The sequence below is a fragment of the Chionomys nivalis genome, chromosome 22 (genome assembly GCF_950005125.1).
Source record: "Chionomys nivalis chromosome 22, mChiNiv1.1, whole genome shotgun sequence".
Classification (NCBI taxonomy): Eukaryota; Metazoa; Chordata; class Mammalia; order Rodentia; family Cricetidae; genus Chionomys; species Chionomys nivalis.
This window is the reverse complement of record NC_080107.1, coordinates 14,187,432-14,205,602: the sequence shown is the minus strand read 5'-3', so window position 1 is coordinate 14,205,602 and position 18,171 is coordinate 14,187,432. Positions and strand designations below refer to the sequence as shown.

Genomic DNA, 18,171 nt, shown 5'->3' with positions numbered 1-18,171 from the left:
GCCTCGGACCATGAAGAGCAGGCAGCAGCCATCCCTCCCCTGATACTCACTAACAGTTCGTCCATACTCGTCTGGCATTTTTCCAGGTTGATCCGCTTGATGGCTACGCGTTCTTGCCTGGGTTTGCACAGGGCTGCCTGGACCACAGCTGTTGCTCCACTACCTGGAAGAAAATAAAGACATCTGCTATCAGATGGCACCAGTTGACTGGCACTTACGCGCCTCTTTTTTTACAATGTCTATTATTTTAAGTCTCTGACTGAAGATATTCAAAGTATTACCTGGGACATCTTCAAAGAGCCCCTTTCGTTTTAAAATGACTATATAGAGAAGTTCCTAGTGTCTCTCTTGAGGACAGAGGGGCAGGCAAGCTGAGCACAACTCCACTTGAGCTTCAAGTTGTTATGACCCCTGGGTCCTGCCTCACTTGAACTACACTTCCAACTCGCACCTATTCCCAGGTCTTCCTGGGCTCCTTCAGGACGTCACCGTGTCCTGAGATTTAGCATCCTGGACACTCCCAGGGCTTCAGCTCTTGCTCTACAATTAGAAAAACAAAAATCTGTCCTAGGAGTCTCTTGTTTCAAACGCAGCTCTTAGGGACGCCAAGCAAAACGATGCAAATGTGTCATTGCAGAAGCTCCTTGGCATTCATGGAAATTTCATATTTAAGGCCTCTTGATCATTAGCTAATGCACTCAGACTCCTAAAAGACGGAGCCACATTGTTATCCATGCTTTAGAGGAACGGGATGCAGAGGAGTCATGACTTGTGGCGCAATACCAAGAACGTCTAATGAGATTTATATGTCATCAGGGCAAAAGACCCCCGGAGCAAGGCATCGTAATTCCACAGATGAAACCAAAAAATGACATCCCAATCGCCTAAATTCCCTCCTAGATGTCCAATGAAAGAATACAGCCTGAGCCCGGGACAGTACAAAGGGGGACAGATGTGACTCGAACACCCGGAAGTCAACCAGTCCTCTCCCTTCAAGGCATCCACACACAGAAGCCCGACCTGTGTGAACCCCATGTGCTGATCACCTACGGCACAGTAACACTATAGCTGTAAAATTCCCGTTAAAGCTTGTACGTTTTCATTATCGGCCTCATTTTATATGTGAGAAAATGGGAACCTGGCAACATTGCCCAAGGTCACATAGCTAATAGGTAAGTACCTGGGCTGGGATCTGAGTCAGTGTGCCAAACGCCCACATCTGTGATGTTTGCCTACTTCCCACAAGCCAGAGCACAGCCTGCCCTTCCTCGCTTGCCTCGGCCTTGCCAGGAAAATATTTCTTCAGTACTCAAAGGCTCCACCAAAGAGAACCAACCTGGAGAGAAGGTGCAAGTGAGCCTCCCTTTCAGGAACAGGAAGAGTACTGGTGCGTGACATGGCCTTCCTCTCCCAACCTCAGGGCACTCCTTCAGCCTCAGTCTTACCAGGGTGGCCTCACAGCCCACAGACTTGAGTTCAATCCAGAATGTTCCAGATATCGAGTCAAACACTACAAAGAGTACTGCTGCTGGCAGAAGGTGTTTTCCAGTCCCCAGAACAAGAGACTCGCAGTGAGGGAGGCACAGAGGAAGTGCTAAGTAGCTGCTTAGCAGTGGGTCTGGGACCCAGCAGAGAAAACAACAAACATTCTAACTAGCTGCGGGCAGCATGCCGTATCGTTCTACAATCAGTTTCTCCATCTCTCTCTTCCAACCTTAACACACAGTCCCAAGTGTTTTCTAATCCGAGCAATTGAAGAACAGAAAGCAGGCCAGCTCCCAGAAGGGACTGAACAGGTGTATATAACATCAGGCCTTCCCATACGTCCTGGACTTACAACCCCAGACTGCCACTAATACACTCAAGAATGTAGTCACAAATAGAAATTCTCAAAAGCAGAAGTGGGTTATCTTTGGCTCTAGGAGACTCTTTCTTAGTTAGAATTACAGCCAACTAAAGAATCACAACTTTTATCTCTATACAGCAAACAGGAAACTATATGGCACAAGCCTGCTGCAATAGCAAGAAAGGATATAGCCATCTACGGAACACTAGGAGCTCTTGCTCTGAGTCCAGAGGCATCCTTTTAACTTCAAAAGTCATCAAGAACCAAGCTGAACAAAAGAGCATCCTAAAGACCAAGTCTACCCTCTCGCAGCGAGAGAAGGGATTTTTGTTTTCCCTCCTGCAAAAATTGGAAAACATAGGTTTAGGACTCCAGAACAAGGCATGCTGGCTGGCATGTGTTCTTTGTTTGCTTGTTTTGTTCCAAATTGCTGCAGCCAAGACACCAGTGGTCATGAATTTGGTTTGGGTGGGTGGAGGCCAGTACCTTCTGGAAGGCAGCTTCAGAATGCAGCTTGCCAAGGACGGCTAAGATCAGCTTTGTGCAGTTGAGGTACAAAGTGTGTGTTCTACTGTGAGTCCTAATTCCAACTTGGAACCCTGCTGGACTCGAGAGAAGACTCCCTGGGTAAAGGGAATCCACACGCTGACATGAAAGGAAGAGGTGACCTCTCAATTTTCCAAAGGGCCTTTCAGAAAGAATAAGGCAGCTCTGCTTTAAGGATCTTTATGTACTCTGCTGAACAGATTAAAAGGCAGCCTTGAAAATGTAGGCTCAGAAATCCAGGAAATGAGCAAGTGTTCACAACCTAAAGTAAATGGAATAGTGAAAAGACCAATGGTCTTTGAAGAAGTGAAACACACTTCGCTAACATCTCATGGTGTGCTTCCAGTAACGATTATCCTTGGGACCGGGAAGCCTGGAGCATTTCTCGTTTTATTCCAGACTCCCAGCCAAAGTGAAGTGAAACTCTCTATAGGATGGTGGCCCGTGTGCCGGACTAAAACACCTTGCATCTTTCCATCTTTTCAGGCAGTTTTAAGTCAGTCTATCTCCATTCCTTTCTTTGGTAGTTCCAAGCAAACAACAGCTTCTAAGTTTCAGAGAGAAACTATGGTGATGGCAGACAGCAGCAGTTTCCTTCAATTCATGACCAAGACTCAGGTCTGACTTTGGGTGGGCATGAATTTCCCCATCTGTTTTGTGGCTTGAACTGAGCTGATCACCAGAAAACTGCACATCTGCGCTCACATTTGAGTTATGCAAAGAAATATACTTCCTGGATATGTAACTTACGTCATAACTTTAGATTTCAATAAGTCTGTAAGAAACAAAGACATCAGTGTCTCTTTTATTAAAAGAGAGAGAAATCACTATCGGTGTTGGCAGAAGTGTCTAAACAGTATGGTCAAAGTTCTTAATTCTATGACCCAAGTGACAAATTCCTTCCTGTATGTAGTGCTTGTAGAAAAACATCTTATTCCTAAATAACTTAAGAGAAAATAAGAAACTTACAGCATCATGTTTTCCTTTTCTGTTGTGAAAATCAGAAACAAAGACGTAAATTTCATCTTTTAGCACAAGCAAATGTCTTCGTGTGGGTCTCCTGTGACGTCCCCTTCTCCTCCTCATCACACAGCCCCTGCCGAGCACCTCATTCCTACATACTTCATACTTCTTTCCCTTGTATAAACCCGTGTTCACAGAGTCTAACGCGGTAACCACTCCTAGAAACGGCACTCCCTGGCTACCTAACTCGAACGCACAGACTTAACAGCCACCAGACAACCTCAGCCTCAAAAAGGCAGCGAGAAGTCTTTGCTGATATTAATTCATCAGCAAAGAGTAACTTAAGCCCTACCATGCGGCAGGCAATTCACTAGAAGATGAAAGTCCAAAGGTGATGGCTCCTGGCACAGGAGGGATAAATCCTTCTACACGATCATATCTTATGAGGAATAAAGACAAGCTGGGCAGCTACAGTGACCTGAGCTTTCGCTACAGACTAAAAATACATATGGTAAAAGCCCCCACACACACTACGAACTTAGCAAGAGGGCTTTGGGGGGTCACAGAAAACAAAGGCTCTTCAGTATCATCTCAGTACTGTAACTGACAAGGAAGAATACACTTTCCTCTCTCCCCACCCAGAGGAAAGGTACTGGGCCTGCAAACAGGAAGATGGACTCGCAGAAAACAAGTTGGCCAGCACCTTGAGCTACACCGTCCAGCCTTCTGAACTATGGGACTGAGCTTACTCTATGTTTCAGGCCATTTGACCCATGATGTTTTGTTACAGTAGCCCCAGAAACTGACACAGAGCCGTTTAGTATCTATTTGAAGCCACTCTTTCACTGATACATGTGCTGAATGCCACGCTAATTACCAGTTCGGACCCAATTAAGTCAAAAACCAGAGCTAAGATCATCTGAAGGGCCTTCCGTTAATCGCTGCAGTTTCCACATCTTAGGTGAGCAAGATCTTTAAAAACGAGGTTAGGTGACTGTCTTCATCACTGTGCTAGTGCTGTGAAGAGACACGTAACCAAGGCAATTCTTATTAAGACAGCATTTCACTGGAGGCCTGCTTACTATTTTAAAGGATGAGCCCATGAACATCACGGCAGGACACTGACCACCATGAGTGAGACGGAGCAGTAGCTGAGAGTGTCACATCATGATCTGCAGGTAACAGGCAGACAGATACTTGGGCTAGTATACAATTTTGAAACCTCAAAGCCCACCCCAGTGACACACCTCCTCCATCAAGGCCACATCTACTCCTACAGGCCACACCTTCTAATCCTTCCCAAACAGTTCCACTAACTGGGAACCAAGCATTCAAACGTATGAGCCTACAGGGCCAGCCTCATTCGTAGCACCACTGTGAAGATTCTACTCATCAAAGATGTGGATTCCCTCCCCTTTGTGATTTTAGACCTAATGTCTAAACGACTCAATATAGCATAATATGTTTCACATCCCTGGAAAATGGCAGTCCAGTAAATCTAAGGTACTCCTGCTGGGACCCACTGCTCCCTGCAAACCATGAGGAAGACCAACTTCAGGCTGTATGTTTATAGCACCTAAGGGACCAGAACCAAAGCTTAGCATAGGGAAGGTTCTGGTGGTTTGAAGGTAAGGAAAAGAGCTCTAAAGTTGGATACAAAAGGCTAAAAGTGTCTTCAGGTCTGATACAACATGGTACACAGAAGAACCTAAAATGTAAAAGACCACCCAGAGAATTCATCATCCGTCATTGATGAATTAATATTCTATAGCAAGACTTGATGTAATCAATTTTAATATATATCCTAAGAAGACACAGGATTAAAGCACCTTTGACCACTGATTACATAGGTTCACACCCTAATACCACATCATAACTGTCCATCCTTGAATGGATTATTTAGCTTCTTCATGCCATGCCTTAGTTTCTTATCTGTTAGATGGTGATAAGAATACCCAGCTTAAAGGAGGGTTGTCAAGATCTAGCAAATTAATTCATGGGAAACTCTTAGAATGGTGTCTAGTATACAATAAGTCCTAGTTAAAACTTAGCTAGTGTCTTAGTTAGGGTTTCTGTTGCTTTGCTAAAACACTAATACCGAAAAAAACGAATTGGGGAGAAAAGGGTTTGATTTACACTTCTACATTGCTATTCATCACTGAAGGAAGTCGGGACAGGAACTCAAACAGGGTAGGATCCTGGATGCAGGAGTTGATGTAGAGGCCATGGAGGGGTGATGCTTACTGGCTTGCTCAGCCTGCTTTCTTATAGAACCCAGGACCACTAGCCCATGGATGGTACCACTCACCATGGGCTGGGCCCTCCCGCACTGACCACTAATTGAGAAAATGCCTTACAACTGGATCTCATGGAGGCATTTCCTCACCTGGGGCTCCTCCTTCTCTGATGACTCTAGCTTGTGTCAAGTTGGAACACAAAACCAACCAGTACAGCTAGCATTGCTCTTTAGGGAAATCTTTCCAGGTTATGCAGTATCCCATCAACTTGTTATTTTAATACTGTATAATAATCCATTCCATTGATGCACCCTAAATTATTCAGCTCTTGGGCTAAAAAGAATATTCTCTTATAAGAAGCAGTATCTTTCCCTCTAATAACTGTAATGTCTAGTATGTCACACACATACAAAGACACACAGACACACACACGTACACACTGAGTCCACAACAGAGTTAGTTTATGTTCAAGTCAGGATGTATTTGATTTCCCAGTAACAACTTCCCCAAGTTGCAAGGCTGGGGCTGGTCGTGGCAATAACCTCTGACATTCGCAACGGTCACTGGAACAAAGTCTATCATCATGCCCTACTTACATGAGGAACGCCAAGCCAAACTTTAATAAGGGCTAGGGCCTTTCCCAGCACACACAGGGCTCTGATTACGTTCATCAGCCACAGACCCACTCTGCCAATAAGTACAGTCCAGAGCCATATCAGGTTGTCTTTATAGAAGTGTTGGCATGTGGCGTATAGTACACAAAACAAATGGCTTTGGCTCACGCGCTTTCTTCCAGCCCTCCTTCCCCAGCTTCCTCTGTTCTATTTATATCCAACCTTACAGCCCACAAAGCCAACCAGTCACATGACGGCCGGAAACTGACCAGGGGAGACGCTGGTGAATGGATACACGTGAGATTTACAGAGGTACAGCTACTGGGCCTGGAAAGGGTATCTGGACTTTGCAAAAAAGCTGTGAGGCCAGATCTGTGGGAGCTCTCCCCAACTGTTCAGGTTGGTGATGAGTTTGTTGTTGCTGTCTTCAACACAAAAGTATTGAGTCAAGCAGAAGCTTTCCTGGGGCCACATTTTGCTTTAAACTAAAATGAGCATTTGGTTTCCCAGCTGTACCCATTCTTACCTGATGGGCCAAATTTTAAAATATCTTTTAGGTCATGCACATAAAGCTGTCATCTGTCTAGATGGAAAAATGATCACATAACTTGTTTGATGGTGCTGGAAAATTAAATATTCATATGTAAAAGAGTGAAACGTGGTCCTTCCTTATCTCTCACCCTGTACAAACACCAACTTCAGGTGGATCAAAGACCGGAGTGTAAGATGTGAAACTGAAATGTGAGAGAAAAAAAGTAGAGAAAACACTCAAGGTGCAGCTGAAGCTTTCTGGGGGAAAAAAAAAAAAAGAAAAAAAAAACTCTATTTGCTCAGGAAACAATAGCAACAAACCAGACTTCATGAAATCAAAACACTTCTGCCCAGCAAAGGAAACAGTCAAGTGAAGAAACATCCTCCCAAACAAGTGAAAACCTTTGCTAAATACAGGTGTGACCGAGGACAAGTAGAATACACAAAGCACTCAAAATACTAAGAAAGCCAAAACCAAGCAAACCTGTCACCATGCTGGCTAGGGATGAAGTATGATGGAGACGGCTCAGTTGGTGAAGTACCTGCTACACATGAATGCAGACCTGAGTTTGTACCATCCCTTATGTACAGGAGCCTATAATCCCAGCCCTGGGAACGAGGAGACAAGAGGATCCCTTGATCTGCCTGGCTAGCAAATCTAGCTACGTAGATAAACTCTGGGTTTGTGAGACACTCTGTCTCGAAGACTAAGGTGGACAGCAACTGAGGAAGACATGGGCCTTAACATACAAGCACACAAACACAGACAAACACAAAACATGACGTACTGCTGACCAATCAAAATAAGAAAAAATTGTTCAACCAGCACCGGCTATCAGAGAAATGCTCAATACTGCTGCACTGAAATTCCAGACTCAGAGGGCAGTCACTGAAGAAGGCAGTAAAAGGGTAATGACAGACGGGAACTCTCATCAAGCCCTGGTGGGAATGTGAACCAGTCCAGGTACTAGGGACATCAGCATGGGGGTCCCTCCAGAAACTAAAAGTAGACTTATCCTACCACTCACCTATACCCAAGAGCCCTGAGTCAGCCTATCACAGGGGTCCTTGCACAGCAGTGTTTGCTGAAGCACTGTTCACCAGGGCTAAGCTCACCAAGAACCATCCAGTTAATACCACAGGAAAAACAAAGAAAGCAGGCCCAGGTTCTGATTTTAAGCATGGAAGCAGGAACCTGAGGGTATGGAATCAATCTGGGCAGAATGCAGAACAAGCTAGTCTGAGACTTCAAGGACAGTCAGAAATAACGAAATCAGGTTCTTTGCAACAAAATAGACGGAAATGAAGACTCAGATTATGGGACTAAGTTAATTTCAGACAAACACTGCATAGTTTTGATCATTCATGGATCCTGAATTTTATATAGATACACAAAATCATATATAAATGACATGAAAGTACAATCATATATTTCACGTGAGAAATGGATAGCATGCCTTTATTTTACATATGCAGAATCACATATATGTATGACGTGAACGTAGAAGCAAAGCAGAAGATTGGAAAGATGGGGACTAACAGGGGGAGAGGCAGGGAGATGAAGGATGCTGAGGTTTGTAAGAGGGACCACGCTCAAAAGGTACTATGTTTGTACATGAAAATACTATACACTATGTACAAATAATAACCCCCATCACTGTGTACAAATAATGCATACCAATAAAAATGATCACACTGCAAATGGTTTAGCATAATATGGTTATGCTTCAGGAACTGGCCCAAACTGGTTTACTCTTTGTTGCCCTCCACTCAGCCACACAGAGAACAAACCTCACAGAGCTATGCCTCCCTGTGACAGGAACACCAGTGACATTGCAGGTCACTCATGAAGAAGGGCAATTGGAAGAAAAGTGTCACATGTCAGCCGCTCTATGCATTAATGTACAAAACAGATTCTACGGGTGCTCCGTCCACATGAGTGTACAAAACCAGGAGTCCGACATGGCAAAGCAACGTTTTCCAATATAGCCACAAACATGAGCGACCTTGTATATCATAGCTCATAGAGTTGATATAGGCCTTTCTGCCTTTGTCAAATTAATAAAAGGGTTAAGATGGGGGAGATTGAGGCAGACAGACATTAAGACAGAGACTGTAAAATAGCCCTGCGTTTCACTTCTGACCTTCCTGAGCAAGAGAGTCTAGCAAAGCATTTAAAGGTCACAGTCCTCAACAAGAGAGGTGGCCCTTGTATGGAACTCATCAAAAAAACCACCTCATTAATGCCACAGAAAAACAAAAAGTAGCCCCAGGGTCTGATTGTCAAGTAAGATAGCAGGAGACTAGGGTATGGAATCAAGCTAGAAAGAATGTTAAAGAGCTTACCTTAGGTTTCAAGCTACACTAACCCAACCAGGGAAGAGCCGGAAGGGTAAACTATGCTCAAGTCTCCTGCAAAAGGCACAGGGACTGGGGCGTCTGTCATAGAGAAAACCGGGTAACAGTTCAACAGTCTTCAATAATAAACACTACTGTTAAACATCTAGGTAAATGCTAAGCATGAGTTAAACACTTGGAATGCTGAATATGTGTTATGATGCTGCTAAGCTGCACCCGACTCAGTGAGATCAGGAGCAAGAATTATTCCCAGGTGCTTCATTTTCTTAACTAATATGTGGAAGACACCGCACACACATCCATGCTACTCTGTGACTATGATTACCTGCCAATTAAAAATGCATTGAACACTCAGCGGTAGGGCATTTGATAGCGTGAGGCTTCTGTGCAGCGGCACCAGAAAACAGAAACCGTCTGAAGCACTCAAGCAGGTCTAGCCCCTCAACGGTAAAACTGTTTTCTAGAACTTCGACTCTGAAGTTGAGAGTGCTTCTTGCAGGAAAACACGCAAGCTCTTCACTAGCAAACGGCACCCGGTTTTGTTAAAAGGGAGGCAGGGAAACAATATACTCCAGGGGCTGATGAGGAGCTGAAGCCTTCTTGAAGAGCCTCAAGCAGAGCCAATCGCTTCCTCAAGGCTCCCAGAGATGCACCTAGCCCGGAAGCCACCTGCGTAAAAGCACTTCTCATCTGCAGAGCATCCCACCCAGTCCTGGGGTCAGGAGTCATGGTGCAGCTTACGCTGAGGAGCCAGGTTCTGTCAGAATCTGCTGGGAACCTCCTGCTTTAAAGATGGGTCCAGTATGCGGCAGGGAAAAACCATTCAAAATCTGCCAGATTAGTATAAACAAGAGACTTCTGTAGAAAACTCCTAATGGGAAGCTGGTGGCTGGCAGAAGTCCACGACAGTCCTCCATTCCTGCCTTACGATACATTGTATCAGGCCCTGAACCACAAAATGTGCAGGTACTACAGAAAATAGTCTACAGAGAAAAGTCTGACTTTTGCACTCAGCAAAGGGTCATCATGAAGTCCTCACCCACTTATGGCAAGACTGAAAACGTCCCCGTTCTGCTCTGAGGGGGCAGGAGCTCCTCCCAGCAAGACCCACTTGTTCTACTGATTAAACCGGCCAAATGGAAGCCAACATTCCACAGACGAATGTCCACTACTATTCGCACAGATAAACAGATACACCCACTGGCAACAGCCAGAAGGCACCAGTGCCCCACTTTGAATGTGCACAGCATGGCAGTGACCTCTAGTTCCATGTACCGCTCCAACCTCAAGCCATCTGGAAATGGGAAGGGTATGCATATGAAAAGAGTACTCACTTCCATGCACACTGGTTTTGTATTCAGAGGAAGAAATCATCTCTCTGACTGGGCACAATGTTGGGAATGCAGGGTCTCAAAAGTGGATGATGGATAATGGGGGATGGGGATCATTTTCCCAGCTGATTGCATTGGCCCTATAGGCTAAGCCTGGATTTCACCATCGGCCTCTAAGCACAATAATGCTCAACGCTGGAGGCCTTCTTTCCAAAGGTCATGGGTGTGCCCATAACCTTCATCCAAGTGTCTAGTAGAATCACAGTAACGGCTGAACAGTCTGGACACTGTTTAACAAGTATGCGTCCAACCCAAATGTTTATATTATTACCCTTGAATGTATGAGGACAGTTAGTACTGAGAGCCTTGCAGAGAGGTGGGTGACTACTGTCTTTTGCTTGCCTTTTATAATTGAGGAGTCAGCTGCAGCCACAAACATGCTTAGAGCAACCTGACTGCAGACATCCTCAGTCCTGACCAAGAAATGGCCGGGGAGCCGAGAGGAAAGGGGCGGCACATACTACATCCTGAGAAAGTGCCTTTACAACACTTAATCACCTCTGATCCACCCCCCCCCCAGGCCCACTTCCTGTTCGTCTCCTTTTAATGGCCCCTCTGTGAATCCTATCTCTGGTAGATGACCCTGAAAACAAACATTATGATGACCACACAGTAATTGTTACACAGAAAACTTTCTTTGTGGAGAAAAGAGTCATTGTTCAAGATAAAGTATGTCCAATTCTCAGATAACTAAACATCCCTAGCTACTTCAGCCATGAAGCAGCAAGTAATGGAAGTTTCCCCCAGCTCAAGGAAAAAGCTAAAAATTTTTGTTTATTTGTTTTGTTTTTTTTTTTTGTTTTTTTTTATTTCTTTATTGTTGTTGTTTTTAACAGAAGCCCACTCATTCTAAAGCTGCCTTCACCCTTCTTTACCCCAGCATCAGAGTGCACTGTCTTCAGAACTGAACTGCTGCTTATCTGGTCTCCCTTACCAAGCTGAGTTTCTCCCCAAGTTCCAAACAAGAGCAAGAAACCAGGTAACAGAGATGACTGCTGAGCAGAGCTCTAAGGGACGAAGGTACAAATGACGCTGCAGTGGACGTCAATGTCCCAGAGACAGCTGAGTAGGAATAAAGAGGAGAAACACCCAGGGGAGGAGCCCAGAACAACAGATTCGTCCTGGGCAAAACAGCAGCATGCTGTAATCCCTGTGTCCACCTGTCCCAACCTCAGTTTCCTCCTGATGGAAGCCAGACTCAGGTCCCACAATCACCTCTGTGAAAGGCTGGCATGAGATGGGAAGACTGCTTCTTCCCACAGTCCTGCCTCAGGGTCCACGGTGTGAAGAGTCTGCACAATGGCCGTAGGGGTCACCTGGATGTCTTTCTATGAAGGTGTGCAGGAGTTGACCTGGGGAATCTGTGGGGTCTATGCTGTACTTTCCTATACTGTCCTCAGTGACAGGATGCTATTGGTCCATGGACCACCAGTTTTATGTAAACACAAAGGTTCCAGACATTCACTTCCTTCCAAGAGAGCAAAGAACCTAGAGACTACTAGCCAACCTCCTGGCTTCTATGGCCAACCAAGGCAGAAAGGCTCTCTTGCTTTTAAGAATGACGGCTCACACCTTAATCCGAGTACTCGGGGGGGCAGAGGCAGGTGGATCTCTGTGAGTTCGAGGCCAGCTATGGTCTACAAGGGCTAATTCCAGGACAGGCGCCAAAGCTACACAGGGAGACGCTGTCTCGAAAACCAACCAAACAAAAAAGAATGCAGTAAGAAAAAAGATCCACTATGAAGAATCATATTTAAGGATCTTTTTATGCATAGTGAGCTTTATAAAATTGACAGGTATTCACTCTGCACTATCCTACAGACATTTAGGACTTGATTTTCTGTTGCAATTTGAGAAACTAGCTATAGATAAAAGATAAGAACAGATCTACTTCCTGTCTCAGTGGACCAAATATAATAAAACTTTAGAATTATTTCCAGCAACTAAGTTAGGCTTCTGTGATGGTGTGAGAGAGAAATGTCCTTCATTGTCTCAGGCATTTGAACACTTGGTCTCTAGTGGACAGTGGCTAACTGGAAGACTTGGGAGGTGTGGCCTTGCTGGAGGAAGAAGGTCACAAGGGGTGGCCTTAAGGGTTTGAAGACAGGCACCATCCCCAGTGTACTCGCTCTGCCTCTGGCTTGTGGTTCAAGATGCAAACCTTCAGCATCCTGCTCTGGTCTACTTGTTGCAATGCGTGCTTCCGGTCCATGATGGCTCTTACTCTTGGGGAACCATGAACCTAAGCAAGCCTTCTTTCTCTAAGCTGCAAGAGAAAACCAATGGATACAGTTGTTCTCTGGAAATTATTCTATTGATGTAGAAAATCTGGGGCCTCAAATAGTATGACTAGCTAAGGCTACACGGTAAAGATGGGAGAATCCTATTTGCTTTTGTTCAGTATATTCTAAGCCCTCAGCAACACACACATTAAATAAATTTCATAACAGCAATGTTAAGTTCAACATATGTAAACTGCCCAGTAGTCTAAGAAAATATGTCATCACAAATACATTTTATTGAAACTACTTTCTGGACATGTGCATATGTATGCATTTCTGTGTGTTTGTGTATGTATGGTTGTGGGTGCATCTGTGTGTGCGTGCATGTGAAACCAGAAGAGCCTTGTTTTAAAGGACAGTGTCTGTCACTAAAACTGGGGCTCCCTGACTGACTGGACACTGCCTTTCTCTGCCTCTCAGCACTGGGATTACAGCTTTTAAAGCTTAACTTATTTGATTTTATGAATATGAATGTTTTTAAGTATATATGTGCACCTTGAGTGTACCTGGTACCACAGAGGCCAGAGGAGATCATCGACACTGGGATTACACATGTGCCGTGTAGGTGCTGGGAACCAAACTCAGGTCTCTGCAACAGCGGCTAACACTCTTAAGTGCTGAGCCACCCTCCAGCTCTCCAGCTCTCCAGCTCCCATACCCTGATTCTTATACGGGTGCTGGGGATCTGAACTCCTGTTCTCAGGACTAGATGGCAAGTACTTTACAGACTGGGCCATCATCTCCCCAGCCCTCCACTCTAACAGTGTACATCCCGGTACCAGATGTGTGGTGGCGTACCTCTAAGCTAGAAGCAGTCAGCTGTGTTCTGTCAAGAAATGTTAGGATGAGAGGTTTCAGTAACCAGGTAGTTATTCATTTACTACTATTTCTAATAGCTATGTTGATTCAGATTGATAAGTACTTGTTAAATTGACCTTATAATAGGCAAACTTCTGTATTTCCTTTACGTTTCATTTATTCTACTTAGAAAGAAGCATTTAGCTTTTGAAGATTTTCGTCCTCACTGCCTGCCAGGTTTTCTGATAACGCATGTTTCTACCTTGAATTTCAAGTGCTTTCAAGACGGTAACTACTCTGTGACTTACCCTGCTACCAAGACAACCCCAACAGGCTTTGGGCAAGCTCTTAGTTCTGGGTTCTCAACTATGAACTAGTAACATAGGATATGGACCCAAGTCCTAGAAAAACTCAAGGTACAGATTGAGCACCGTGATGCTATGATTCATTTCACTTCATTACGTGGCAAAGCCAGCGTTTCAGTGCATCCAGTCCCAGTGACATGAGGGATCGATATAAGTGATGAGCAGCTATATAACGGTCACAATAATACTTTAACAATACAAGGAATAACTCTATCTTGGAGTTGAAAAGAGCTTTAATTTACATCTCACACAAAAATAACAGAGACCCTGTGCTTGTTTATTTAGGCAATGAATTGCATGGGGTGTCCATGAGGCATCAAGCACTATTTAAGAGACTGGGAAGGAAGCACAGAATATAGTTTCTGCCCTCCTAGAGTTTAGATTTTAATGTGGGAGGTGATGAGGATTTCAAAATTCACGAACAAGATTAATTTTAGATTGCAGTTAAGTGTGAGAACAGACATTAACTGCAGTTAACATTAAACTACTTATGGTGCTCAGGCAAGCTGTCTTGAGCTGGTAACCTGAGGTTAAAAGGAATCACTGCCCCAAAATATACAGGCAGAGTACACCAAAAGGAGAGTACAGAACGAGCATCCTCAAGGACTTTGTCTGCAGCAAACAAGAGTTTGGAAATTTCAGGGGACAGAAATTTCAGGTGGTGTGGAGCTTCTTGGTGGAAAGGACAAATGGGAAAAGATGGCCATGCGGGTAGGCAGGACACAACACACACAGCGTCATATAAACAAAGACGAATGTGCTGGAGCATTCTGGTTTACAATGGTCACTCAGGCGTCCTGTGTGGAAGTAAAGTTGTACATGATACAGCTGATGGAGCATGATGAAGCATGCTAAGAAGTTGCTACATTTGTGCAAATACAAGCTGGCAACGGCGTGAGTACAGGCAGCCCGGCGGAAGAGTGTGGCTGGACTGCCAATGTATCTGTATCTAGAGTCACGGCCCTTGCTGATGGTGGACTCGAAGGCAATTGCAGGACAAAACCACTCAGAGATTCAAACAAAACATAGAATCACTGCTTCTACGGGCTACCGCTGTATTTTAGGTGTACAAATATCCATTATTCTCTCCAGCCTTCCCCAAACTGCACCAATGCTGGCCCATGCAACAAAATACGGCTAGCCTATTCCACATGACAGTCTTAAAGGACTGGCTACCCACATTGTTTGCTCAACCTCCAACACCACATCCAAAAAAGAGAAAGAAAAGAAAAGCCTGCAGGTTGCAGGAAGGAGTCTCTCTGGGACCCAGGCTGCCAATTCTCCCAAGTAGGGTGTAAGAAGAGGGGCGCAGAGAAGGAGGCATTTCCACACAGCAAGGAGTCCCTGAAGCGAAAACCACTCCATCTTTCCCACGGGTGTCCAGACAGGAGCACTGCCTTCGGAAGAAACCTTCAGAAGGCCAAAAGATGAAATGTAAATATTCTGGATGTATAGGTGTTTTTCCATTGATTGCTTTGTGATGCCTTAAGGAAATACTTAGTGGAAGCCGTTTCTTCCCTTCCTTTGCTAAAACAAAACTGTATTAAGCAATGACAGTTACTACATCTTTTTTTTTTTATTATTATCTCATTGACCAAAACCCATCATGGTGACGTATTATTTGCCTATACTTATTGACTCATGCATACACATACTCTTACACAGACTAGACTCACACATATATTCACAATTATGAATCTGTCTTCTGCGATTGTTGTTAGGTCATACTTCCCATGTTTGTTGTGTGTCTGCAATAACATACGCTGCGGGGCAACATGCCAATGTGCTATCAAGCCATAAACTGTTGCCGCGAGCCCTTGAAGTCTCCTTTATCTCAGTGTGACATCATGCTGCAAAGGGGATAACCCACCTTTGATGCAAATAAATTCTCAAACAACGCCGAGTGTATGTGCTTCAAGGCTTTTGCACAGTTGCCTCATTGGGTGAGTCACCAAGTCACTTGTAAAATCATTTCTCTGTCAATGATTTGCCAAACCAAGTGAGTACAGAGAAGGCAGTCAATTTTGTTTAGAGATTATTCACCAAGGAGCCGACGATAACTCACGAAACACAGCAGGAAGTCACCTGCTGTCACCAGAAAACATCATGTACTTTTTTTTTTTTTTAGTGGGAGGTTGGGACACAAACTGCAAAGGGAGTCCTCGTTCTGTAAGGCTGTCACTCCATCACAGCCTACATTCACCAGATGTCAGTGAGAGTCTACAGGTCTGGATTAGCTCATGATATGCCAACGCGTGGTTTATAAACTCAGCACTGTATATAAAACACACAAGTAAAAGTCATTGGTAGAGAGATGACCTTCAAGGTCTCCGAGCTCCTCAGGGCACACCTGCAAATCACATGCTCCATTAGTTCCTAGGTTTCCCAGGAGCATCCAAATTCTTCCCTGTGGCACTGGGTTCTGGGCAATATGGAACACAGCAGAGATCTCTCGTTTCAGGAAGCTGCTACACCTCTCGATGCCTTGGCAAGGCGAGGGGATCTACCGCTCAGGGAATGTGAAATTAACACCTTTGGCATCTGCTCCCAGCTGTGAAAGGAAGCCTACAGCAGCAGGCAGCCTGGGAAGTCACCTCTCCCTTGCTTTGCCTCTGCTCCTCTGAACTTGGGAGTCCAGCTGTTTCTGGAGAACATCTGGAGGGGGACACAGTGGTATCAACAGGTCAGCTGCTACCACGGAAGGACCCGGATTCTATCCCGGAGAGACGAGCTGTATTCATTTCCAAGCGACTGGAGGAGGTGCCAAGCTAAAGGAGGTCAGTGATGGCACCCCGCACAATAGGAAATGGAAACCCTGTGTTTTAATTTTAAGATGATTCCGATCGCATCTTCTGACAAGACTTACATGAAACAAATAACTCGAAGGACATTAAAATCTTCAGAAAGCTAGAATCCTGCCGTATGAAACCTTAGAAATAACTAAACTGTAAATGGAGCCCTGGGCAAGGCTAGGCTACAAGGGCATTTGAATGTCATCGTCAATTCCATGACAGTATCTGACCTGAGTCATATTTATTTCCAGCCATCTCCAGCAAGAACCACAACACCAAAAGGGACCAACAGAATAACGTCCCATTTTCCATCCCCCTTTGTTTCTCTGGTGAATTTAGCATTTTCACATAAAATATACATACAGAAATACGGCTGAAGTCAGTGAGAGATGTCTTAACTAGCCAAGGGAAGGCCCTGGGATCGGTCCCCAGCACTGAAAAATAAACATATAAATCCATGAACCAAAAGCTACATATCAAAATATCTATCAAGTAGGAATGGATGGTGACGGCCATAGCGTACCAGTCCTTAGCCCTAGAGATGAGCACACGTTAAACGCATTAAACATGTATATCCTGTATAACCGTTTCCACTCACTCTTAACTGTAAAACTAACATCCTCAAAGGATGCGCGAGTTTAGTGCAGTAAAGAGTCAAGTCGGTTAAACAGATGCTTCTGGTTCATGGTCGTTTAAACTAAACATCTGTCTTCTTGTACCAGCTTCCATTGAATTTTACGAGCTTTCCTTGGCTTTACTGTTATTACAAAACTCAAAGAGCTCGGGCACCTAGCATTAGCAGACAGAACATCTCTTATTAAGTCAGATAAACTAAGAATTACCTGACAGACACCTTAAATGTAAGGGTGGAAACAAATACCAACCCAGTATGTGCCCTTTCAGGGGACACATTTTATCAAAGATTTCTATGATTTGTATTCAGCAGCTTAAAATTCACTAAAGTCAACCAATGGGGGATTTCAAAGAGAGTCTGTGGGGAAGGGAGAGGGGTTGAACAAGATGCTAAAATTTAAAGGTCCCTTTCTATGGTTTATGTTTTCCAACTACACTTCCCAGTCGATTTTTAATTTCTTAACTGCATGATGGACACTCCTTCCTAGAGTATCTCTTTAAATATTTTTGACTCACAGCCCACACTGCAGAGGCCAAGATGTAGCTGGCAGGGAGACGCCATGTCTAACAGAGAGCTGTGGGTGGGATATGTCCCATGAAAAGAGACCTCTGAGGACACACAGAGGCCCAGAGTTCTAGCACAGAGAGGCACTGGTGTGTATTTATAGGCAAGTCTGGGCTGTTTATTTTGTCCTTATGTCAGGGAGTTACAAACATTCATTTCAGAGTCAGCAAGCTCTGGTCATCAAGGGTCCACTCAGAAAGCCAGTCTTGCGGCCCATAAGCCACAAACGTGAAAGGGGACTTTTCGAGAC

At 44.5% G+C, this 18,171-nt stretch overlaps 1 protein-coding gene across 1 annotated transcript in view; it reads right to left on the bottom strand.

The window, feature by feature from the left end:
• Stk39 (serine/threonine kinase 39) overlaps positions 1-18,171 on the bottom strand; it is a 246,389-nt gene that overhangs the window by 187,724 nt on the left and 40,494 nt on the right. The window contains exon 2 of the mRNA XM_057755528.1: positions 51-163. Coding sequence (XP_057611511.1) covers positions 51-163 — 113 coding nt within the window. The remainder of the gene's footprint in view (positions 1-50; positions 164-18,171) is intronic.